At 39.2% G+C, this 26,028-nt stretch overlaps 1 protein-coding gene across 1 annotated transcript in view; it reads right to left on the reverse strand.

Moving 5' to 3' along the window:
* pth1r (parathyroid hormone 1 receptor) overlaps window positions 1-24,130 on the reverse strand; it is a 64,634-nt gene extending 40,504 nt beyond the window's left edge. Inside the window, exon 1 of the mRNA XM_054768696.1 lies at window positions 23,129-24,130. Coding sequence (XP_054624671.1) covers window positions 23,129-23,200 — 72 coding nt within the window. The 5' untranslated portion in view covers window positions 23,201-24,130. The remainder of the gene's footprint in view (window positions 1-23,128) is intronic.
* Window positions 24,131-26,028: the final 1,898 nt, after the last annotated feature.

Here is a 26,028-nt window from a genome sequence, read left to right on the forward strand (position 1 = left end):
ATCGTGATAGCACAGAGACTGTCCACCTACCTGGAGAAGAACAACTACATTGATACAGCGATACAGAAGGCCGGCATCCCAGGGTTCTCTGGTTGCTTGGAGCATACCAGTATGATCTGGCACCAGATCCAAACTGCTAAGAAGGACAAAAGAGACCTCCATGTAACCTTCCTCAACTTGGCTAATGCCTTTGGATCACTTCCCCACAACCTCCTCTGGAAATCTTTCAACTTCTTCCATGTTCCATTATCCATCGCTGCTCTAGTGAAAGCCTACTTTGAAGACCTGCAACTGTGCTTAACAACAGCCGACTACACAACATTATGGCAGCGTCTAGAAGTAGGCATCATGATAGGCATCACGGAAATAATCATCATGGCCTCTAGATTGGTGGTGGGAGGTGAGCAAACAAAAAACGGAACCCGCCTTCCACCTATCTGAGCATTCATGGATGACATGACCAGGTTGACCACTACTGCAGCATGCACCAGGCGACTACTTGGGAAGCTGCAGGAGAACATCAGATGGGCTCGGATGAAAATCAAGCCGAATAAGTCACAAAGCATCTCAATTGTCAAGTGAGAACGTGAACATAAGAGTTGTGCAATGTGATGTAAACAATGAAAAATAGGAGTGTTAAGGTGACTTTAAGGTATGAACGTGAGGTTCTGCACTGGTGACAACCCAACACCGATGGTGTCTGAGCAACTTGTCAAAAGCCTGGGCTGATGGTACAATGCAAGCTTCAGGGACAAAGACCAGGTGCAGGTATTAAGGCAGGACATCACCACCAGTCTGGACACCATCAACAAGACACTGCTGCCAGGGAAGCTCAAACTCTGGTGTCGACATTTCGGACTTTTCCCTAGGATAATGTGGCCACTCACGATCTACGAGGTCCCAATAACAGAGGTGGAAAAGATGGAGCAAAACATAACTTTGTATGTGAAGAAGTGGCTTGGGGTACCACGCTGTCTGACCAACATCAGCATCTATGGCAAAGGAGTCCTTGAACTACCTATCACGAGCCTCACTGAAGAATACAAGTGCTCTAAAGTGAGACTACAGATGACATTGAAGGACTACAGAGAGCAGAACGTCAGAAATGCTGCACCACCTCTGTCAACGGGAAAGAAATAGATATCATCGGTCGCAGTACAGCATGCTACATCAGCCCTGACGCACAACAACACTGTGGAACATGTCCAGCTGGGAAGAGAAGGATTTGGTGTTGCAATGAAAATAAACCAACTTGGCACAAAGCTTTAGCCTCACTAAGCAGGAAAATGGTGGTAGAGGAAGTGCGCCGTCAGGAGGAGGCTGAAAGAAGCGTAAGGGCTGTCTCTTTTGCCAAACAGGGACAATGGATGAGGTGGGAAGGCGTGGAGAAGAGAAAGCTCACCTGGAGGCAGCTCTGGGAAATGGAAGCAAGAAACATCACCTTCATCATAAAAGCTACATATGGTGTGCTCCTATCCCCAAAAAACCTTCATCAGTGGTAAGGCGAGGATCCAACCTGCGCCCTCTGCCCAAATTCCAACACAACTTGACCAGTTGTAGGACCAGCCTCACACAAGGCCTCTACACCTGGAGGCACAATCAGGTCCCCAAGAGTCTGGCAGCAGCCCTTGAAAGCAAGAGGAACACCATCAACTCCCTGCCCTTGAGAGCTGCTAATTTCATCTCTGTGCCAACATTCGTTCGAGAGGGACACCCAGCTACCAATGTAGAAACTGGACAGCTAGCCATGTCTGGGATTGGAAGATGCTAGTTGATATTGGCAAGCAACTAATCTTTCCCCCAGAGATTGCAACCATTGCAACCATATAATGGAAATGTTTGAAATAATGCATTCAGATTTTTCAAAATATTTCCGATCAGAAATAAAGGCAAGTTCCAGAATTGAAATCTTAAATCCTTTGTTAGCTGGATGTGCACTCTTTTAAAGTAATGTTCTAACAATCTTAACTGTCATTTCAATATAAACTAATATAAAATATAAATACAAAAATGAATACCAGGGATGTCTCGATCCGATCTTCAGGTGCATGCATTCTGTTTTATTCTATTTACCTAACACTGGTTTCTTTAATAGCAGAATATCTGAATCAGACTTTAACTGTGTTATTATGAGCAATGAGGAGTTGCATTCAAAGACACTACATCATTGAAGTTGCACATGTTTTAAGTGAATTTTCTGGGATTTCTGAGCATACTTAAATGCAGCAAATTCTCCTTCTGCAAGTGAGTGATAAGAATATCCACCTATTGTTTTTTTGCATTTGTGTTTATTTAGACCACACATACACACATAATACAGTGAAGACGTAGTTGTGATGCTTGGAGTGTCCGTGAATGCATCTTGAGGTCTGTCGCGTGACAATGAGGAAGCGTTGTTGCAATGATGAATGGACTAGAGATGTGTTTGTTTGGAGTTGGAGATACATTGAAATTGCACTAGTGTTGATGTGTTCAGGTCAGACTAAAGTTACAAAAGAGCCTGGAAATCTGTGGGGATGCTGCACCGTGCCGCCGTCTGTCGTTATAACAGAGAGCCGTGGCTTGTCATGGTGCGTATGCGTTAGTTACGCCACAAATTTCATAAAATAAATAACAGCCATATATATATACAGTATATATACACAAACATGCGCATGCACGCACGCTCACACACAAGCACACACAACGTCTTTAAAATGCATTTAATAAGTTTGTGAGGTATATGGAAGAGAGACGAGGAGGATTCTGGAACTGAATCTAATCTTATGATTACCACAGTCTCTCTTATTGCAAATGTTGGGGAGGAGGAGAACGTCAATGTCAAGCAAGCAGGAGGGTTTGGAAGGGGATCAAATCCATACTACTGGGTCTGGTGGGTCACTACGACAACTGCCCCTGGGAACACTGTCACTGCAGACCTCTCAATGAATGCAAATCCTTTTTTTAAATGTAAAGACTGTTTTGTTTTGTTTTGTTTTTTATTATTAATCACTATTAATCACACACCCACTTACTTGAATTGCACTGTCATTATATTATTAATCCCTTTGCACATCTTAATCTTACTTTAAATTATTTCTTTCTTTCTTAAGTGTTGTGAATATGTACATTGAGAGCTAATTTAACCGATGTCAAATTCCTTGTTTGTATAAGCATACCTGGCCAATAAAACTGGTTATGATTCTGATTCTAATCCAAAATTGTATTCTTTCTTCCTTTGCAAACCACTCATATAATTTACAACCGGGAGAACCCCCCCCCCACATGATTATTTCTGAAAAGTCTTCCTCCTCCTCTGGCCACAGTCCAAACCACCAGTGTAAACACGTTGCTCACACGGAGAAACATCCACATTCTTATTTACTGTATTTCATTTAAAAACACAGTATTCTTTTTGTGCCTTTCAGAGCGCGGCCAAACGAAAATTGGAAGAAAAAAAAAACGCTCCGTGTAAATAAATGTTTTTTCATCACCGGGATGCTAGAATACAAACTCCACTTGAACAAACCACAAGTTTCTATTTCACTGCGCAAACTGTGGCTTGATGATTTAAACTGCAGAGCTCTATAAGAGCAATATTGAGAGAGCTGGATTTAGGACTGTGAGCATTACTGTATACAGCACACGCCATCACAGCCAGTAGGCATTTGTACCAAAGTTGGGTCATTTGGTCACGGAACGCTAAAATTATTTGTACAACAAACGCTCATTATTCAACACATGTTTATTAAACACAAGGTAAGAAAATATTCCATTAAAGAAGGGACTCTAAGGCCGCTAAATACAATACTAGGAGTCCTGATTGGGAACAGCTGTGTATTTATTCTTGAATATATGTCACTTTTTTTTCTTTGCTCTTCAAGCAACTTGTGGTTGACCAAAGTCATTTCCTGAACTTCCCAACAGAGAATATGAGAGTCAAAGTCTGGCGCTTGTTTGCATGGTAGATTTTCGTCAGAAGGCATGAAACAAAACATCTAAACGGATCCAAGAATAGGCCATACGGAATCATAAATCTTAGTTTTGTGTAATAACTTAGAAATAGAGTCAAAGTACAGGCCAATAATATCATTTAAATGAAAACAAAACTGAGTAACACACAGCCAAAGCTGTATTGACGTTTAAATACCAGCTCCAAGATCAACATGTGATTATCGTCGTATTTTATCAAGATGTGCCACAGAAGAGCAGTGTGAAATCTCTTATATAAAACTATCCAAAAAATAATATTTAGAGGCCTCACTTGCTTTAGTTGAATTAAGGGAGACTAACTTTTGGAATTTTTTATTTTGATTTTGCTGTTGTTTCCTCTTTGGGGAATGAGCCTTAAATAGTCTTAATATAGTTTATAGTCGTCCCTCGCAATATCACGGTTCGATGATCTCTCCCTCACTATGTTGCGTTTTTTTTTCAGAAATAATTCATTAATTAATTATCACTGTTTCGTGGTAGACTATGATCTATTATTAGTCAAAGCATATTGAAATATAACTGATATAAGTGACATATAGTGTTCTGGTCACTAGGTGGCAGCAATGACACAGAACTTTGATGGGACATTACCTTACATTAAATTACCTTAAAACTGCACGAAGTAACAAAGTCAGCTATGGCATGTCCGACATAGAGTGAGAAATACACTTCCGTGTAGAAATGGTGCGTTTTTGGCTTCTTGGCTCGCTAGCTAGCGGCCATCTCGAGTCCCTGCAGCATAAGAGTTGTGCAATGTGATGTAAACAATGAAAAATAGGAGTGTAAAGGTGACTTTAAGGTATGCTATTTCATGTCTACATGGCTCTAATAATGTTATAAACCACATTTACAAAGTCATAATCAAGTTTTCTATGCTCTAAGTACAAAAATCTTAAATTTATTAACATTGAATCATATATCGCGGAAATGTACTTATTGCGATCGGGTCTGGAACCAATTAGCCGCTACAAACAAGGGACATCATAGAAAGACTACTTTACACAAAAAGCGCACAGCCTAGTATGCTAAACAAAAAACCTTGTATTTGATTCCTTCGCCTGTATTGTTTAATGGCACTTTTTGTTTTCCTCCCATTCAATTCAATCTACTGTCATGAGAAAGAATTGTCAACTGAAAAGTAGGACAGGTCTGAAAGTAGGTTCAGGTCAGATATTTTAGGAGCTTTTACACTAGAAACCGTACTGAACTGAACTGTACCACTTGGTGGAAACGAGCAATAATTGGAGAGAGGCTGTTATTTCCAAAATGTATATACAGTCGTCCCTCACTCCATTGCGGTTCGAACATCTCTCCCTCAGTCGCGTTTTTTCAATAATCAATTAATTAATTAATGATCACTGTTTCATGGTTGACTACAGCCTATTATTAGTAAAAAAAAAAAAAGCATATTTAAGCAAATTTTACATATTCTTTGCCTAAATTAAACACAATGCATAAAAATGTTCTCAGTGAACTCAAATACAAATACAGTTCAAGGCAAGACAAGACACTGCTGAACTGGAGTCCACAATGGCCACAAATACCCCTTTGCTTTTCCATTGTCATGGTTCCACAATTGGTTCGACCTGAAGCTGTCGTTTTTTTCAACTCTGGCTCTAAAAGCTTGCTGGGCCGAGCGAGCGAACCCTTTCCATAATGAGGTGGGCGGGGTTACCTAAAAAAAGTCTGCAATTTACCTCCATCTTTTACATTGCATTGCAACTCTACCAATGGAAAATGCTCCGGAAATGCTCCAAAGACTCTAGAGGAAACCGACAAAGTTTTGGGCCACAGACACCTGCGTGCCAGCTTGCTGGTGCTGGTGTGTTAAATACCACAATGCTGTACTTCTCAGAACACCACCAAAATTCCCAGGAGGCTATCACAAAAGAAGACTCAGGCACAAGTCCGACCTGCCTGGACTCCCGTAAGTTGTATTTGTTTAATTTAATGTTCACAGCACAGTTATGGGTGTAAATACTAGCCTGCTGTTAACGTTAGCATGCTAGCTTGCTATTGTCGAATGAATGAAAGCCTCGCCACCCTCCCCTTTTCATTAGTATACGGCAGCAAATTAGTTTCATTGTAAACCGACCGTCATGTAAGAAGTAACAATTATTGTGCAACCGTGTTAGGGTTTAATATGTTTTTATCTTTCTGTCCAAAAACAATGGTGATGAGCTGGTCATCCTTCCCTCGCTACGAGCTCCCCACAAATCCGAAGTCAGCAACGTGCAATCTTTATGTTAAAATGTTTTGCATTTTGCACCTTCATTTTTACATTTTCGCACCTTTATATTTATATTTTACCTGCAAATAATGTGCAGTGTCAAGGACTGTAGTGAGTTGTGTGTTTTGATTTAAAAATGTGATAAAAAAAACACTTGACATTTCCTGTTATTTGCTGATCGGAGGCGTAACCCCTGTGACGTAATGACACGGCTCCCCAGGACAATGGACAATGAAATTGGTGTCGGAGTCAGTTCACAGGCAACACAGTTCCACCCTGGCCGTGAACTTAATCCAGCACCTACACCAAAGGTCACTACAGTGGAAGAGTGTCGCTCGTAACACGCACCAGACGAGATTACCAATGACTGGCTTTTAATATTTTACAATTATTTATCTCACAACAGGCACAACAATAACATAATAATAATAATTTTAAACTTGAATAATAATTTGAAGTGTCTTAGAAAGTGGTAAGGAAAATGTCGCCTTCTTTGACCACATGGTCATTTATTAACATCTATATTGCACAACACTGCAGTATCAGAACCAATGTTGGAATAAAGGTAAGAAGCAAACTGTCAGTGAGCATGAATGTTGCTGATGAGTGTAATTAGCGTTGACAGACCACGTACCCGGCAACTAAAGCAGACTGTGGTTAATTAAATTGGGGAATTATTTGGAGCATTTGCAAAAAACTGCAATAGAATACAGGATGTGTGATTTACCTAAACATGTAACAGGACATCCTAAAAGCAGACAGTTTGACGGCCTGATCCGTCTCTAATTAAATCTCACAAATAATAAAAACTTTGCCAGGAAACTGCACGGCGTAGACAAACATTCTCGCCTGAGCGTTTTTGGCGACTTCCAGCTTTTGATTAGTCTCTGTTGGCCCATCTGTCAGCGAGGATGAGATTTTTGGGGTAAATATTCCAGATCCTTTCCTTTCCAGATCACACTTCATCACATGGACGATTAAAAAAAACATACATAAAATATTTACCCTGCTCGCCGTAAAGCCTCCCTATTATGGGCATACAGTTGAATGTTTGTTTTATGTACTTGTTTTGGTCATTTGCCATTCTTTACACCATAAGCTAACATTGACTTCCTTGTTGTTGGCATGTCTTCAACATCGGGGTCTCAGGGGCTTCTGGACTTTGCTGGATATTTTACCCCCTCCACAAAATAAGGAGGGTCTACAAAATTATAACTGGGCCGAATCTTGTTTTTAGTGGCCAGTGGGATATCTGAGGGAGAAAAAAAAACATGAATGTTACTTTAGACGCATGGCAGCGCTTGAACGTTTTAGCGGATGAGAGTTCCTGGACATTATGAAGCCTATGAGTCAGTGCCACTCCTCTTCAATGCTGCAATTTGCATTTGATGATAAAACCACAAACCGCAAGACTGGTTGTCCTTTGGAAATGCTCACAGACCACATTCTGACTTAAAGCAGCATTTAGCTCCTAATTATACACTCCTATAGTCGCCAGACGAAAGCACAGGCCCAGATGGAAACATCGTGTGCACATCGAGCTGCAGCTGTGTTACTTTGCCAAACTACATTTTAAAAAAGGACAATTCTGATGTTATATAAGTGATATAATACAACAAAATGTGGGTCAAGCCTCCAATGAGGAGTAGAGCTTTTTAATGTTCATCAAAGGCTTAAAAGCTACTAACGGTTATGTAACAAAAGATTGACATTTCATCATATTGTAATGGACCTGCTCCTGACACCGGTGCTGCAGCTGCTCACAATAAATGTAAATTTAGTCATGGATGAGTGATTATGTACATATACGTATATGGCTTATGAAGATTATCATTTATAAATATCACTTTAAAAGCCACGAGCCAGATGTAACAAATGCAGCATTAAGTGTAAATGATGCACACATGACACCAATCCTCAAAAATATGTATATATATATATATATATATATATATATATATATATATATATATATAGCACGTAAAATGTGTCATTGAGTTATATTGCACATGAATCAACCGATACATCGTAGATGATTAAGTAAAATAATACTAATAATAGAAGTGTATTATTTTAAAAATGAAATAGAAAGGAACTTTGTCGTTTTAAAAAATGTAAAAAAAAAATTGGAAATTGCAATAACATTTCATTAAAATACATTTTTAATTTTCTTTTTATTAAACAATAAGATGTAGTATATTTTTTAATGAAAGAAATAGGGATTTGAAATCTTAATAATCTTAATAAATAAACAAAAAAATCAAAATAAAAAAGGAAATTGTAAGAAAATGTAAAATATTATGTAAATAAATCTTTTTAATAAAACATAATTAAGTTGGGATTTGGTATAGTTGAAGAAAGCGGATCTGTCAAGAATTCAATTGGATTTTAGTTTTAGATGTTTACTACAACATTGATGAAAGATTTAGGTTTAGAACTAATGAAATATGTCCCAACACCTTAAATGTAACTGCTTTAGCATAATGCTATGTTTTTATGGAGCTTCCAGCACAGGATGCCCGCCAAGTTTTTTAACGCATCATGTCTGGGTTTGTGCATGAATTTGAAGCAAGGTCCAGTCATGCTATATCATGTAACGTACTGTAGATCTGAACTGCAGTATTTCCTATTCAATTCTCATGAGAACATGTAGTATAGTATTGTGTAGTTAATAACTGGCACACTGCTACATCTCGCCTCATAAAACCATTTTTTACCCCGTTAAAGAGATACAGAGTATGCACTGCGTCCACACACAGGAACAGCAATTACAGTGTGTAACTAACAAACTTGATGAGCAGCTCTGCACCTGGAGATGTTGACTCACTGTAGAGCCGCGGTGGGCATCTGCTCAAAGCGACGCCAAAGCAGGAGACTTTTTTTAGCCATTCGGTTGCTACAAACTACCGCTGCCTGCTTCTGGTCATCGTGGAAGAAAGTTTTGTACATTGTGTCTTTATGATTTTTTCATCTCAAAATAATTGAGTGAGAAATATAGAGAAGTAGTATAAAAATAGTGAAGAAGTATAAAAATATTGCATTCAACCACGATAAGTGGTTGAAGTGATAAATTACTGTAAATGACACAATAACCCTTAAAATAGCTGCCCTGTTCTGTTCTACTCTCTTCCTGTAGGGGGTGGTAATGAGCATTGTAACTGTCAATCCCAAAAAAAGCCACTTTTTTTTTTTATACTACATTTTAATATTGCATTTTTTTGGGGATGGATTTGAATATCGGTGTCAAATATGTTCAGGTCAGCCTCATTATTTTCAAAGCACCTTGACCTGGTTGTGAGAAAAGGTGACGTCGTTGTACAATATTTATTAAGATAGACAGCATGTATTTCCTAATGGACTCATGTATTTTTCAGTGACTCTTTCAAACTAAAATACCTACAGCTGCAAGAAAAACAGGAAAGCTTAAAATGTCTGAAAGCTCTCCCAGGGTAATTGTTTTATAAAAGAAAAAGTTCCATGAATGAATGATGACGGTGATTTCATACCTGCCGGGGGCCGTGAGTGAGGTGTTCAGGGGCAGTGTACAGCCTGCACTCATTCATTCATCTGCGCTGCTTACACAAATGTTTTTTCTTTTCTTGAGCATCTAATGAAACACCTCATTTGCAGAAGCTTGGTCTCAGCGTCAACATTGCGATGAGGAGCCTGTAGGGGGTTGGAGGAGCATGGCAGGGGTCTTTCTTATTCACGTATCACTGTGTTAAGTTGAAAAGGACATGAGAGTCGAGCATCATGTTAACCTACTTTCGCTTTAATAGACACTGTGACAACAAAGATCAAAAGATTATAATAGTATGAGAGATTAAGAGATTGTTAAGTCCCAATCAAAGAAAATTAATCAAACACCCATTATCCTTCCCTAACGAATAGAACTGGACTTGACGTATTGTGCGTGTCTGCAAGGTGAGTGCAATTAGGTGGTAAGCACCCTGTTGTCTTCACCTCGGTGATTGTCTTAGCAGTGTTTTACCAATTGTTACCGTCTCGTCAATAAAACCTAATTAAGCACATCTAAGGTGTGCACCTCGTTATCTCAAATAATCCTATTTGATTGTGGTGCAGTCATCTTGATTGAAGTACTTTACAAGTGATTCACTTCTGGCACCAATAATTAACACAGAAGGGGAAGATTTGATAGGAGAGGGTAATACTAAGTCAGTAATAACCACTAAAATATCCCTAATGAGAGAAAATGAGATAACAGTGCATTGTTTTTGTTTTTGACGACTCTTTTGTTGGAGCTCAATAAATTGTGCAATGCCGGTGTGACTGTTTACATAAGAAAACAAAGACATTCTCTTTGTGCAACATGACCTTCAAATTGGCAGTCATGCTCAATGAGTAATGTATGTTGCATATTTCCCCGCCCAAGGCTGTGTTGCAGGGGGTTAACATACATAACGTGTACAGTAATTCCCACGATGCCTTCCGGGAAATACTTAGCAAAAGTCCTATTGAAAACAAATCACATGAATAAAAACATGGGTGACTATCCAACAACTAGCATGGCCTAGTCTTTAGTCTTCTTCATATTTAGACATGAAGCTTCATGTTTGGACATAGAGGCCTCCTTCCTCCTTTCACAATAATAAGTACTCCTGTCACAATTCAGCAACCATTTTTTATTACAGAATATACTTACTGTATATATATATATAAGTATATAAGGGACAATACTATAGAAAGTAACCTTGGTGAATTACAATATGTACTGTGACAATGTAAAACAGAGCATGCTCCCATCCCTTGGAAAACTGGACCAAAACATGATAGGGAGCCCAAACACACCTCCAAGATGGCACACGGTTTGCCGAGAAAGCTCTGGTCAATTCCATGCCCAAGAGGATTAAGGCGGTGCTAGATAACAATGGTGTTCACACTAAATATTCACACCATGGACGCAATTTGAACATGTTCACATATTCAAATTCTTTATTTTTAAAAAGGGACAGTGTACATTAATCAACACTTCTTTACAGAAAGTAAATGTACCCGAGTTAGCTGAAAGGCTAATTTTCATCGGCAGTCCCTTTGCCAGATGGTAATAGACCCAACAAAACAAAACAACAAAAAAGACACCATACACAACAGACATAGACAGACATACAGTCAGCATTACATATCCCCACAGTACAAGTTACTGTATATAATAAAATTAATAAAACCAAAATGAAAAATTATAATACAAACACCGGCAAGCCAGCCATATTGGCTACCTTACCATTTACATTTAATTTGTTCACTACCTGACACACGTAGAATAATGGATAGTACCAGTGATACTGCTAGTGCACACATCTTTGCGATTCAACAAGCCAATTCTTAGCATTGAGTTTAAAAGAGTGATATGATGAAGATTCTCTGACTGATTGTGGTACTGTATTCCATTGATGGGATGCTCTAAATGAGAATACAGCCTGGCTAAATGTAGTTTTCCTGATTGGGATTGTGCAATCTTTTTTAGTGGCACCTCTGGTGGCCCTGGTAACAGAGGACCGAAATGTTATGAAACCGGATAGTGGAGGAGGAGCCAAACCATGCAAGATCTTATATACCAAGCAGATGTTTTTGTATTTGATGAGATTTTCCCAGCTCAGCAATTTATACTTCTTCAAAATATGGCAATGGTGGTATCTGAAAGGTTTTTTATGCAGTGTTTTAAGTGCTTGTTTATATAATGATTCGAGTAGTTTCATTACAGTGGAGTGTGCATTAGACCAACTTATCAGACAGTATGTGATGTGAGAGATAATCATAGAGAAGAAGTATATCTTGGCTGCTTCAATTGATAGAGAGTCTCTGATAAATCTAAAATTTGACATACTAAACTTGACATTATTGCAGACTTTCTTTAAGTGATTTTTGAAGCTGAGATCCGAGTCAATGTGTAGTCCTAGATATTTAAATTCTGTAACAACCTGTAGCCTCTCACCAGAGACAGAAATGACCGAATTCATGTTTGAATTGTTCATCCTTGAAAAAAACATACAGACCGTTTTCGTAACATTTAACTGCAAACAACATTGATTTAGCCAGGATGTAATTCTCACCATTGCATCAGTTAGCTTAGTCTCAACCTCCCCTGCCGTCTTCCCATGACCTAGGATTACTGTGTCATCAGCGTACATTAAGATGTCACATGATTCACACACAAAAGGGAGATCATTAACGTACATGGTGAATAGAAGTGGGCCTAGTTCACTGAGAGGTGTACTCACTTGTGTTGCCAGCTTTTTGGACAATAATGGCTGTGTCAAATCATTTTCAGTGGATAGTAAATCTATACAGCTTCAGAAGCTGTACACTGACTACTCTAGAGTATATGCAGGTTTACTTTCTAAGTAAATGGTTGCTGAAATGTGAGGGGTGTACTCATTTTTGTGAGATACTGTATGTCAATGGTTGCATTAGTCTGTGGGGACGGTATTAAGGAAAGCTCAAGCAGATTGATTATGTGAGTGACCATACTTTAGAAAGTGCATACACTGGATGTCAATATTGGTGTTTTAAGAGCTTCTCATCCATCCGGGTCATGTTCTATTTCAGTTCTACACAAAGACAACTGGTCTGCTTGCCTCCTCAACCCTAACAGACTGCAAGCGGTTGGGGAAGTGGATGGTATTTAACCTTTACTGTGGGTCAGTAATGCAAGAGTCACTCGAGTCAGAGGTGAGATCCTGACCCCAGCGGCCATCTAGTGAAAGATTTGGGTCATACTCGGGCTTTCATTGCCTGGCTGGTGAGGGACAGAAGCAACAGATTGCCTCATTGTTTAAGGACCAGAGCCCTAAAGTAGAATTCAGACATCTAGGATAAAAGACTGAACTGAGTCCAACCAATGCGATACATGAGCGTCTAGGCTTAATTGATGGCACAAAGACCAATCCAGGATGAGCAGACACAGATTCATCAAACCAGGTAAAACCAATCCCGGATCAGTGTGCACATTCAGTTTCCTTATACTTACGTATATACTTACACTACAATTACATGTAGCGGAAACCCTGTTTTGTCATAACATATTGCACTGTCTACAATCCCACTTTTGTGCAACAGATCGCGGATAAATTGAGCCACGGTAACCAAGATATCCCAGCTTAATCACTTATCCTGCTTTTGTGCAACAGGCCCCAGTTCCTGATTGTCTTATAAAAGTCCTTTGATGTTCTTTTGTTTGTACATGGTGCATTAAATAATGTGACTTCCAGTGAAGTAAAGTGGTTGAAAATGCCTAAAGAACCAAAAGGCTTTCTCGCACTCATTGTTCACACTATGAACCGCATGCCTATTGAGCAATAAGCTGCAACAAAAGCAATAATAAGAACTCTCTGGCATCCCTCTTAGCTTTAAGCCGTATGGCATTTAACAACAACTCCTGCTTGTGTTCATTTGGAAAAAAATGACCCAACTGCTATCAGAATTGTAGCACGACTGTGGAAGTGGGGTTGAAGAATTCTGTATATTTGAAACTCAAACCCTGGAGAAACAGTGGGGAAAGGGGGGGGTGGTTACCGTCAATAGAAAAGGCATAGCTGAGAATATTCATTCACATGTCAACTCCACAAATGATTCCTAGCATATTGCCACCCAGGAGGAGGTCTGCAGCACTGTATTGATACACGCCACCGTACAAATAAACTCATCACTGCAGACGCAATACGTCATTGCACCCCTGATTGTTACACACAGAGAATAACCCATTAATATTTCATAATATTACACCTGACCATTGACAGGAAGGAGGAGGCGAGATGGGTCAAATGGTCAGCACATGCCAGCAGCTTTGACACCAACGGTGATAACACCTCGGGCGTGTTGCAGGTGTTCGGCTGTCAACAAGAGAACTCGATATCATTATTAACAACCTGGAGACAATGAATAGTGGAAGGAGAGGTTCATCCCTGCAGCATATGAGCGCATCATGTCATTCTAGCTGAAATTAAGTAGCTCCAGAACATAAGGAGAATACACTAAGCTCGCAGAATATAGTATATCTGTTCTTTCCAGATTGATTGCAAGTCTGTAATATTCATGGATCCTCCCTACCTCTGACTCTCTGGTGTTATGTTAGCGTTAGCATTTATGGTAACAACAGTGTTCACAACTGCAGATTACAAAACCTAAAGAATGTTTAATTAAGGCGTGATGTTATACAGTCACCTCTGCCACATGGCAGTTTGAATTTTGGGGTGTCACTCTATCAAGGTTTTTATAACACAAAATAATGAATAAATCCTGCTGTTTCATGGTTAAATATGGCCTATTGTTATATGTAAAAAATTCTTATGTAAGGAAATTGCACATAGTTTTTCCTAAATTAAGCATTTTCAAGTATAAAAATTGCTTACTGAACTAAAATGCAAATATAAGCCATTCATTTGTTCGGTGAGACAAGCACCAGACTTGATCGTCGGAACAACAGGCTTTTTAATACAGGAATAATAATAACAACATAATAATCATCACAATAATAACATGGGCTAGTGTTGCGGCCGTAACCCACGACAAACTCAACTCTGAACCCTCAATGTCACTTCCTGTCCTCCACACGGAATACATGTACTGCGGCACACTCAAGCACAAGTTTTATTTATGTTTTAAATGGCTTATTTTCTCTGATTGTATCTACTATATTGGGTAATACGAGTGTAAAGGAGACCACTGTTCATGCCTACAGGGCTTTAATAATGTTAAAAAAACGTAAATAGAAGATTGGAAACAGGTTTTCCATGCCATAACTACGAAAATATTCCATTTATAAACATGGAATCCGATTTTGTGGAAATTCACTTATCACGGTCGGGTTTGGATCCAATTAACCAATAAATGATTACCGTACAACAAAATAGGGCTAGTAGTTTTTAGCATGTACATTATGTTAGCATTGAGCGCATACTGTACGTTATGTTTGATAGTGATTTGGCATCTTCAACTTCCAACTTTTGCACTTGAATGCCTGACTTTAATATCGCAAACCTAACAGATGGCTACGTAGGGAATTATAAAACAGTGAAACACAAAATATCACAATGTAAATGTTTGCATAATTAATACAAACGTTGGCATCATATTAATTGGATTGTTTTGTAGCCAGGTTGTCATTTGTGCGTCCTCATTAAAAGTCCCAATGAAGTGATCCAGGCTAAGAATATCTGCTAAAGAGTGTGTAAAAGTGGCATTGAGTTACACATACTCTGCCCTTTTACAGATGGAAAGGCTCAGAAAAAAAGCAGAGAGAGGTCACAGTGAGTCAAGAAAACAAGCCCTTTCCTGAGCCAAACACGGCCGACTGCAGAGCCTTACCACGCCAGTGAGACTGAAGACTCACCTATTAATTCAACACCTCAAAAGTCTGAGTACGGTGTAAAGAGATAGATAATCGTGGCATCATCATCATCATCACATTGGCGACTTCACCAGAAGACTTTTGAAAGCCGCAATGAAATACTCAAAGTAATGACGTGTGAAAGCTATTTCTGCCCCTCACAGGTAGCCTCTCTATGAGCAGCATCTCAAACCGATCCCAGCAACAAAAAAAAACTTTTTTCCCTCAAATATCCCAAAATATCCCTTATAGTGTCAATGAATTACCAGTAATAGACATGGGGAAGGGGTAGGAATAAATATAAGCTCTGCTTCTTCCCGCTCCTTTTCAGACAAGTTGAATTGTGCAAATATAACCATGTGATGTTCCTTCATGTAACTTACTACGCATGCCTGAAAAAGCAAATAAACATCACGTACCATATAACCGTATTCTTGTAAGACCGTTGCCCTGTTTCCTTGTAAAAAAATATACCCCTTTACCCTCAAAAGATTGCTTTGTTTTCATAAGACTACAACTTTTTTACTTATTTCATAGAAATTAAAAATGTATTCTAACATTGTGAATGCTTTTTTCAAAAAGGACAACTTTATTGTCCTGGTATTGAGTGACACGTCTGCTTTTTTCCTTGACTACGTTTCACCACGTTTAATATGATGACTTTAAACTATTACTTTTTGTTATAATTTTCTTTCTAAGTGTTTCAGATTCTGCTTTAGTTTTGTTAGTATTTATTGTAGACACACATTATATAATATATATAGTATATGTAATATAGTATAATACAGTGTAATATACTGTATTATTTCCATTTTTCTTGATTTGCCCTTGCTATGGTTGTGCCTTTTCCAGACGTGAGTTTCTTCAGGTGTCTGATTGGCCAAAATGGACTCACAGTTTGGGGCTGTGGTGCTGTTCCTTTGGCATGCGTGTGAAAGCGTTTGCATGTAGAAGAGGACATTTTTCTATTATTTTTTAGGGATACAGCCAAAGGCATTTTTAAACATTCTCGTCTTGAATGCACATGATTAAATGAAAAAAAAAGTCTTTCTGACCACATCATCTTATTTGGATGGAGGAATCCCATCATGACCAAGGTTTGATTGTGTAAATACCATCGGTGCACAGAAAAGAAACGTCCTTCAGCCTTCACGCTGCAGCTAAACTCCACTTCTTCACAGTCCAGCACCCCAAATTATATGTTATTTTTGGTGGATTTCATCAAATATCACTCAAAAAGTAAGAGCGGGATATGAACACCGCCACCACAGAGCTGCATGTTTCCTGCGGTTAAAAAAAGCGGCTGCTTGCAGCTTGAGATGTTTTTCTGACATCACACATCCCATAATCTTTCAAATGACACGCATATGATGTGGTCTACATGTAGGCTTCAAATCCTGATGGTCTTTCTGCGGTCAACGGATCATATGGAATAAATACCATGAAATAAACTGAGACAGAGGGAGGAGCAGCGCTTCTAAAGGTTGAGAAAATAAAGGCAAGCTGATAGAAAGTGGAATCAAATTGGACCCTGGCAGAGCTTTTTGGTCGTAATGAGTCCTGATCAGAGAGAAGCTCCTGATCAAGGCTGAAACTGCTTGAACCAAATGTAAATGAGGACTGAATCTCTAATCACGCGCACTGTAGCCGACCTTACATCTCTTTGCTTGTTGTAATGCAAAAAACATCCCTACTTGAGGTGTGTTTTAGAAAGTTGAAAAATCAAAGCCTTTCATCGTGTATAAGTATTTCATGTTACCTCGTATTTTGCTTTTCACAAGTCTTTTATTTTACATTCATGCTTCCATGGTAATCAATGGCCTATTGGATACCAACCATTGTTTGCATCACTTACACTAAAGCTTAACTTTACATCATCCTCAACGTCCGCATCCTAATGCAGGTACATGTATGTGTTTATGATCGCAATACAATGGTTCCCTACATATGCGCAGATTTCTTTTCTCTGCTTTAAATTGTAAATATCTTTTTTATAGTCAGTTAAATTGAAAATGGTTTTACGGAGTGCGCTGTCTCCCTAGCCAATTCACTAAACATTTTCCAGAAGATGCTTTGACAAGATGTGATATCGTGTAACTGCACCTTTTATAAGTACAATACTGTATACTGTATGCCTGTAATTGTTTATTAATGTGTAAAAGATGTCTTTAACAACTATGATATGCATATTATAGGGTGTGGAGTATCAAAAATAGGCATTTGTTGCATAATAATACAATTTTATTCTCGTAAAATGCAGATTTTTTTTGTGAAAATAGGATTTGTTTTCAGGTAGCATTAAAAAAATACATATTTCTCCTGTCATAAAATTGATAGTTTTTTTCTCCCTTAATATAACAACTTTATTCTCATAAACATACATTTTTTTTGCATAATATTACATTTATTTGCCCAATAAATCTACATCTTTTTCCCCATACTGTTACGACTTGTAAAATTGTAAAACGTATTTATTCTTCTTCAATACTAAAGCTTGATTCTCTTGCTATAATTTGTTCTATTTTTTTTTTCACCAAATGTACAATTGTTTTCCCTCTTATATTTTGATTACATAGAAATATGCTTTTGGGGGATAATATAAAAGTTTTTCTTCACATTTTTTCCTCGTAATACGACTTCATTCTCCTATAATTGCATATTGTATTGTATACTAAAATCCTTAATTTACAAATGTATTATTATAATCATAGAACATTATTCTGTCATATTTTTTCCTGGTCAGTGTGGCCTCATAGACATTTGTTATTTAAATACTAATCCATTTAAATGGAAGGATCATCTGGAATGATTTTAATCGAGACCAAAACAAGCCACCCTACTGTATGTGTAGTTTTCGCTGCCCCAGCATCTCTGCCACAGTCTATTGTGATTGTTGTCCTGTTGTAATGTCATTTTAGCCACATGCTATATGATTTTTCATGTATACACAGGTCAAGCAACGCGCTGATTGGAATAATGCTGGAAGCTTCGCATCACATCGCACAGTAATCACGGACATTGAACTGACATGTATGGCACCAACAAAAGTCTGATGTCATCATAGCTACTCATTGCATGCAAACACATGCGAGCCATCACTGTCATGAGGTGCAAATTAAGCACTCGCTGCGGTTCCCGCATAGCGCTGCTTCCGCTTAATAAATGCGATAACCGCGTAAGTGAGGACAGTTGTTAGGCTGAAGTGAGGTTGTTTGTTTGCGAGCTATCAGTCTAGCTTGTGGTGTGGGACACAATGAAAGCACTGATGGTGAACATGCAGAGGCCACCGGTTCTCACAAACGATTTAGATCAGCAGAGATGTCTCAACTGTGAGCCGCATACTGAAAAATTAAGTTTAAAAAAGTGTTTTACTTGTTCAATACCACAGGCCAATCAAAAATTCACATTGGACACCCCTGATTCTGAGTGTCAACGATTTATTTATTATACTTTGTTCTCCCTCGTTCCTGCTTCTTAAAAATAATGTCAGTAAAGTTTGGGGTTTGGACAAAATATATCCATTTAGGGTTTGTGACATGTCATACTAATCAGCACGTTGAGAAAAATAATGATTAGTTGGTGGTTTAAATCGATGGAAAGTGGCACGAGCCATCGTCGTCGTTCAAATTGAAAAAGCTTTGTGTTCCTTCGACAGAGACACAGACTTTCCACTCTTTGCTTTGGCATCCGATGTGTCCACGTCCCTTTTTTCTATTTTCTTTTTTTTTTTTTTGCTCGGTCACAGCTCGGAAAAAAGCAAAATGGTATGGGAAGGAAGAGTGAGTGAGCAAACAGCTTGAGCTAAAAGTGGGTACACATTGCTTGAAGATGTAACGATCATATTACTTATGCTGGTGAGGCTGGAGGTGCACCGCTGTGGCACTGATGGACGACATCGCTGGGGGGGAAAGAAACGCAAGGTTCCTCAAAATCTGGGCCAAGGGCCTGTTGAATGCGCAGCAAGCCTCAGCCAAGACACACAGAGACCACTTGGTGTGGAATCAGCAGGTCCCCTGCTTTATGGACAGCTTTAGGGCCACTTCAAAAGCTCTTTTATGTTTTTAGTAACGAGTCACTCCCGTGCTGGATTTATGAATAAAACGTAATAGAACTATGGAACTAGAAAGATATGGTTGCAAAGGAGCACTCCAACGGACATTTTTGAGCTATACAGTATGTGTGTCTACACCACGAAACACCAAACACCACGAAAAACACACACAGAAATCCAAACTACAGAACACATATGGTAGATTAGAGGTGCACGGATTATTAAATAATAAAAAGGATGGCGTAATCCTGAGGTTAGTTGCATTTAATGAGGGAACTGTCAATCCAGGGCAACTACACTGTAACATTTGTTACAGACACGTTACAATGTTACTAAATGCTCCAATTAACACCTTTATTCAGTTAACCACTGTGTCTCCTATAGTCTACGGGTGCGTGGTCTAGAAACGCAAATAACCACCGGGGTCTCTAATTAGCACCAGGTTAAAAAAAAACTGTTATAGTTTGTTATTAAGCTTTATCTACCTCTGCATGCGCAAAAATGTTGGTCCTGCTACTCAGCTGTTGGTGTAAAACTCACGTGTGTCACACTTGTTCTGCTGTTGTTTAGCAATGATCTCATTAGTGGCAGTTTGCTTCTTACCACTATTACAACATTGGTTCTGTTGCTGCTGTGTTGTAATATTCATGTTAATGAATGGCCATGTGGTCAAAGAGAGGTACCGTTTTCTTTCCACTTTCTCATGCAATCCAAAACATTATTATAGGGAAAAAAATGTTGTATATATACTTTTCAAATCAGAAATAACACCCTCTCTCCAAATACCGCCTGCCTCTAATTAAAGCCCTGTCCTCTTTGTGGTTTAGGCAATTGCCCTGGCTCTAATTACAGCATTTATGGTATTTTGTCATGACCGTTTCAGATGTTCAGTAAATGTAAAATAGATGGAAATGGTTTGTCGTGATTGTAGTAACTACAGTCATGCCTCGTTTTTCATGGTTAGTTTATTCCAGAACCGATTTCAGACCCAACCGTGATAAATGAACACTGTGCAGGCTATGGGATCACTGCAGAGACATAAAAGATGGCAGCCGCTAGAATCGTAAGCTCCCGAGCTAACTTGTTAGCCTCTCCAATTCATTTATTCTAAACTTAAGAAGGTGTTTCAAACGTAGTGGGGAAGAAGCAAGAAACTTACATTTTCCACATGGAATGGGAGGAGAACCTTTTCACTCTACCATGTCGGACATGCCATGGCTGACTCCATGCAGTATGAAGATAATGTAATATAATGTCATACCGTGAAAATTAACATTGAAAGGCATATTTCCTATGTTAGATGTGTGCTCGACTGTTAAAATATTTACCGTCTTTTTTTTTACACTTTTCATCACTTCTTCCAGAAACTGGAGAAGAAGGAGCAAGTGACATTTAAGTTACCACCCGGAAGTTATCGTTCACTCAAATGCTTCCTCACTTGTTATGGCTGAGTTCTTCACGAGTTTCTGTTGTTAAAGGCTGGAACACTCGAGAAGACAGATTAAGTTTGGAGGGCAAGACACTACACCGCACGTTGGCAACAAAGTTGCCAAGTTGGCAACACTTGGATCGCTGTCACTCATAATTTCTGACCTATCTTGCAGTCGATCTTTCAGTTTCAGTAAGTAAATCCATATAATTGTTTTTACTAGATCTAGTCTATGAATCTTAGAATAATAGTATGGCATTTTTATGCCAGGGCTACATAAACAGCAATCGCTGCTCACTGATATTGCATTTACATTGCACTGACTGACAGTCAAAAAAGGCCAGTTTTTTGTATGTGTTATATCATAGTCAGCACAACACAGTATCAGTGAATGTTATTATTGTGTTATTGTTATGAATATGTCCCTTTCTTGGCTTTGCTGGGAGTTCTTGGCTGCGTTTGTTTGAATCTGGTTCCCGGAACGTGTTCTGGTCGTGACGTCACAGCACAAGTTGGCGGCGGTTCAGAAAACTTGCTGGGGTGTCGTCTCCTTCAATGCCACAAAATTGCCCATTTTGAATTTGCACGAGAGCACCAAACATTGGACATTGAAATGTGGAAGAAAGTTTTATTCTGTGATGAGAAAAAATGTAACCTTCACGGTCCACATGGCTTCCAACGTTACTGGCATGACAAGGAGATCCCACCTGAGATGTTTTCCATACAACACAGTGGAGGGGGGGTCCATCATGATTTGGGGTGTTTTTTCCTTCATTGGAGCAATGGAGCTTCAGGTTGTGTAGGGGCGTCAAACGGCAGATACCTATATGAAGATGTTGCAGAGTGCTTCTCTCGTGACTGAAGGCCCTCGTCTGTGTGGTCATGACTGGCTTTTTCAACAGGACAATGCTGCAGTTCACAATGCCCGCCTGACAAAGAACTTCTTCCAGAGGAATAACAACACTCTTTTGGACCATCACAATTGAGAACATTTGTGGATGGATGGCAAGAGAAGTTTACAAAAATGGACATCAGTTCCGGACAGTGGATGCCCTCCGTGACGCCATCTTCACCACCTGGACCAACATTCCCACGAGCCTCATGGAAACACTGGCATCAAGCATGCCCAAACCAATTTTTGAGGTAATTAACAAGAATGGCGCAGCTACTCATTAGTGAGTCCTTGTTATTTCTATTTTGGGTTTTTTTTTTAGCTATGCTCTTAAACATTTGATCAGCTGATGAAAAGCCTATTTCAGTTTAATGCTTCTTTGCAAAAAATTGCCTTTTCTTTTTGTTTTATCTCACTCCCATGTCCTCTTTTTGCATTTTGAAACTCTACTTAGAACCTTCTTAAGTTCCAGCAGTGCAAAATGTACATTCTGGCATTTTTTCAACTGGTCTTAAATTTTTGATCACGAGTGTGTGAACACCTTGTCATTTTAGCACAGGCAGAAATACTGCACTGGTTCTAGTATGTGAAGTGGTTAAACATGATTTCCCCTCTCTGGGTGTCCCTCTAGCACTCATTGCGTAGGTTGCATCCAATAAACAAGCATCCTTATAGTTTTAATTAGAGGGTGCCTTAAGCATGTGGTTTGAAAGCAGTGCATCAAGCAAGTTCAGCAGATCTGACGGTTTACTGTAGTAAAATCCACAAGGATTAAATCACAAGTTGCTGCAGTGTAGGTAGTAACATGTCCTGTACAGTATGTAAAACACATTAGCATAAGCCAACCATTAGTGAATAACACTATCTGGGTGGGTGGTTTTGATCTAGCAGATAGTATATACTTATTTGAGCTAGGAATGTCCAAAATTTGCATTTCTTTGTTAAATTTGGACTAAATTAAGACATGCAAGTGACATACCCGGTGGGATGCACTGTGGTCATCTACAGCCATGCATTTCTTATTTAACGGTTTTCATCACAGTGGTTGTAGTTTACAGTGGTGTAAACTGCACTCAAAGTGGAAAGAGAACATTTTTGGTGACCTTATATGCAAAGAATCTTGCCGAATCAGTACCGACATCTAAAAACCCTCATTTTCTTATCAAGCCAGCATTGTTTGTCAGAAGATAACAAAAGGAAAGTCTTACCAGGCAGAAAGTGCAGAGCAGTGAGATGAGAAGCAAATCCAGATTGCGCAGCATGAGCACAGTGGATCCCATCACTGATGACCTGCTGCAGTCACTTCCCCCTCTCAAGTCCTCGCAGGGCTCCAAAAGATGCTGATGATGCTCAGATTTGAATTATTTAATCGACTTAACTCTCTTCAAAGCAGAACGAGATATTTTTTTCACTCCGTCTGGCTTCTTGGTGCTTATGCTAGCGAAATGATAACTCTATAATCCAGCAACCGGGCTTTAATTTCGTATAATCTATATGCTCCCTTTGCAGCCGTCCCTCCCCTTACCTCCTGTGAAATTACATCCACATGTCAGTACTATTTATGTCGCTCTGGCTCTGCGGTGGCGGGTTCAAATGATTCTTTGTAGGGAAGAAACCGACGCTTTATTTTTAGGTTTTTTTTAAATAAATAAATAAATAAAAATCCCCCCTCAGACTTAAACACTTCAGTACGGAACCATTTAGTCCAAACGCCACTTCCCAAAAAACGCTTGGTTAAAATGAAATGCAACAAAACAAAGTAGGGGTGTCGCTCAGCTGACAAGGTTGCTCCCCATGTCACCATCCATGGTGATGGTGGACAGAAGCAGCATGGGCCCACACTATAGTACAGATGTATGTTACTCTTTTTAAACAAAAATGCAACTTTTACGCGTCAATTTGCCTTGAGGCGAGCGTCACTTTGCCTGGCAACCGTCAAAGTGGAAGTAGGGGGCGCGCCACTCGCGTCATCTGCACTCATCACGTCCAGCCACGACCACTTCCACGCGTAGAACTAACTTAACTTACACTCCCCCGCCACAAAAGAGCGAGTAGTCTTCTCTGGTGAGTAAAAAAAAAAAAACGCGCAAAAGACTCCGAAACAAAGCGCTCCGGTTGTAGCGTAAAAGGGCTTTGTGGTTGTGCGCGGAATGAACGCGCAAAAAGTTTCTTGCGGGGTAGAAGAGACTCCAGATGTGTCAGGCTTGAGATCGGCAGTGACTGTGTGGGCATGGAAAAGAGGAGGAGGAGGAAAGAGTGAAGGAGGAGGGAAAGGAGGCAGGTAGCAGCCGCTCATTGGCTTCCTCCCTCTTACGTAGGAATAAACCACCACTCTGAAATGACATATTTTCTCAGCAACTCAAACAAACTGTACATTCAACAGATTGCCAAACCGCTTTCCCCCCCAACCACCTCCTTCAGCCTCTCAAAAGGTTACATCTTGTAGGAATTACACAGAGGACAAACGCTATCACCAGGATTCATGCATTATTTGCTCAGAAATGAGGAAAAAGTGTGCAAGAGTGAAAGCATTGGCTAATTGATATATTTTTATTGTAAAAAAAAAAACAATAAAACTTGCAGCAATGTTGACAAAAATGAAACTAAAACAAAGGGAAAAATGTAAGTGAAACGCAGTTACTGGAAGTCCTTGGTCTACAAACAAGTTTCGTTCCCATGACGCCATTGTAAGTGGAGTTTTAGTGTCAGTAGGAACTTATACCTAAATTAACACCTGAATCAATCACACTGTAGACAGAACACATGAAGGACATCAAATACAGTAATAAAAAGATTAAATACAACAAATAAATGAAACCATAAGGGGACAAATGCTTACTTTTATGTGTGCGGTTGTCTTGCACACTGGAAAGGGTGTTGCAGGGGAGTGAGAGTGTCACTGGGAGGAGGAAGTCTTAATAATGACACCACTATACTGCTTAGTTATCACTGTCCATTTCATAGGAGCACATCCTTACACATGTCGAATGGCTTGGATCAGGCGTGCTCATCGATCGCAAAGGTAGTGTGGATACTGGGTAGTGTCTAGCGCATTTGTCACCCACGTCATAAACATTACTGTAAATGTCATACGACATCAGTCAGCTGACATTAAGCTCCCCTCCTGATTTGCTGTAGCTCTTCTGAGGCATCCAGCGATACACGGATATGCAACTTTCATATGTATTATTTCGTTTACAGATAAACTAACTCAGTGCTAAGATGCCTATATCTATAACAGAAGTTATCCATTCACTTGCAGCAGTTCGATGGCTCTGCATGGACTCTTGAACTCCACTATGGTAATGTGTGTTTTCTACACTTTGTTTGTGAATCTATAATTTCATGATTACAGGTATAACCTTTTTAATATGTTGCTTTGATTTCAGCAGCATTGTCTTTTGCATAATCATTTTCATTTCTTGTATATCTGAAATGTGTGTATAATGAACATTCCGTGGGTATTTTGACTGACATACAACAGAGGTAACGTACAAAACTATTGTGGAATTATGTGTAATTATCTTTATTGTCATATTGAATTGAAATGTGAGATATTGAATTATATCAATTATTTTGATTACCTGTAAACTTTGTAACTGTGAATTGAGAAATACTAATGCTAAGTACAGTATTTGGTATCATAGTTTCATAGTTTACCAGTTGCCGGTTATTTCATGTACAGTACAGACCAAAAGTTTGGACACACCTTCTCATTCTATGCCTTTTCGTTATTTTCATAACTATTTACATTGTAGATTCTCAAAACTATGAATGAACACATGTGGAATTATATATTAAACAAAAAAGTGTGAAATAACTCTAAATATGTCTTATATTTTAGACATATATTTTATGTCTTATAATTTGTTTTGATAGCACTACAAACCCTTGGTGTTCTGTTAATGAGCTTCATGAGGTCGTCACCTGAAGTGGTCTTCACTTCACAGGTGTGCCTCGTCTGGGTCCCTCAGTGGAATTTCTTGCCTTATTAATGGGGTTGGGGTCATGGTGTCGTACTATGTGTGTCCAAGCTTTTGGCCCGTACTGTATGTTATATCCATCCATCCATTTTCCCTGCCGCTTATCCTTATTTGGGTCACGGGGG

Source organism: Dunckerocampus dactyliophorus, chromosome 2 (genome assembly GCF_027744805.1).
Source record: "Dunckerocampus dactyliophorus isolate RoL2022-P2 chromosome 2, RoL_Ddac_1.1, whole genome shotgun sequence".
Taxonomy (NCBI): Eukaryota; Metazoa; Chordata; class Actinopteri; order Syngnathiformes; family Syngnathidae; genus Dunckerocampus; species Dunckerocampus dactyliophorus.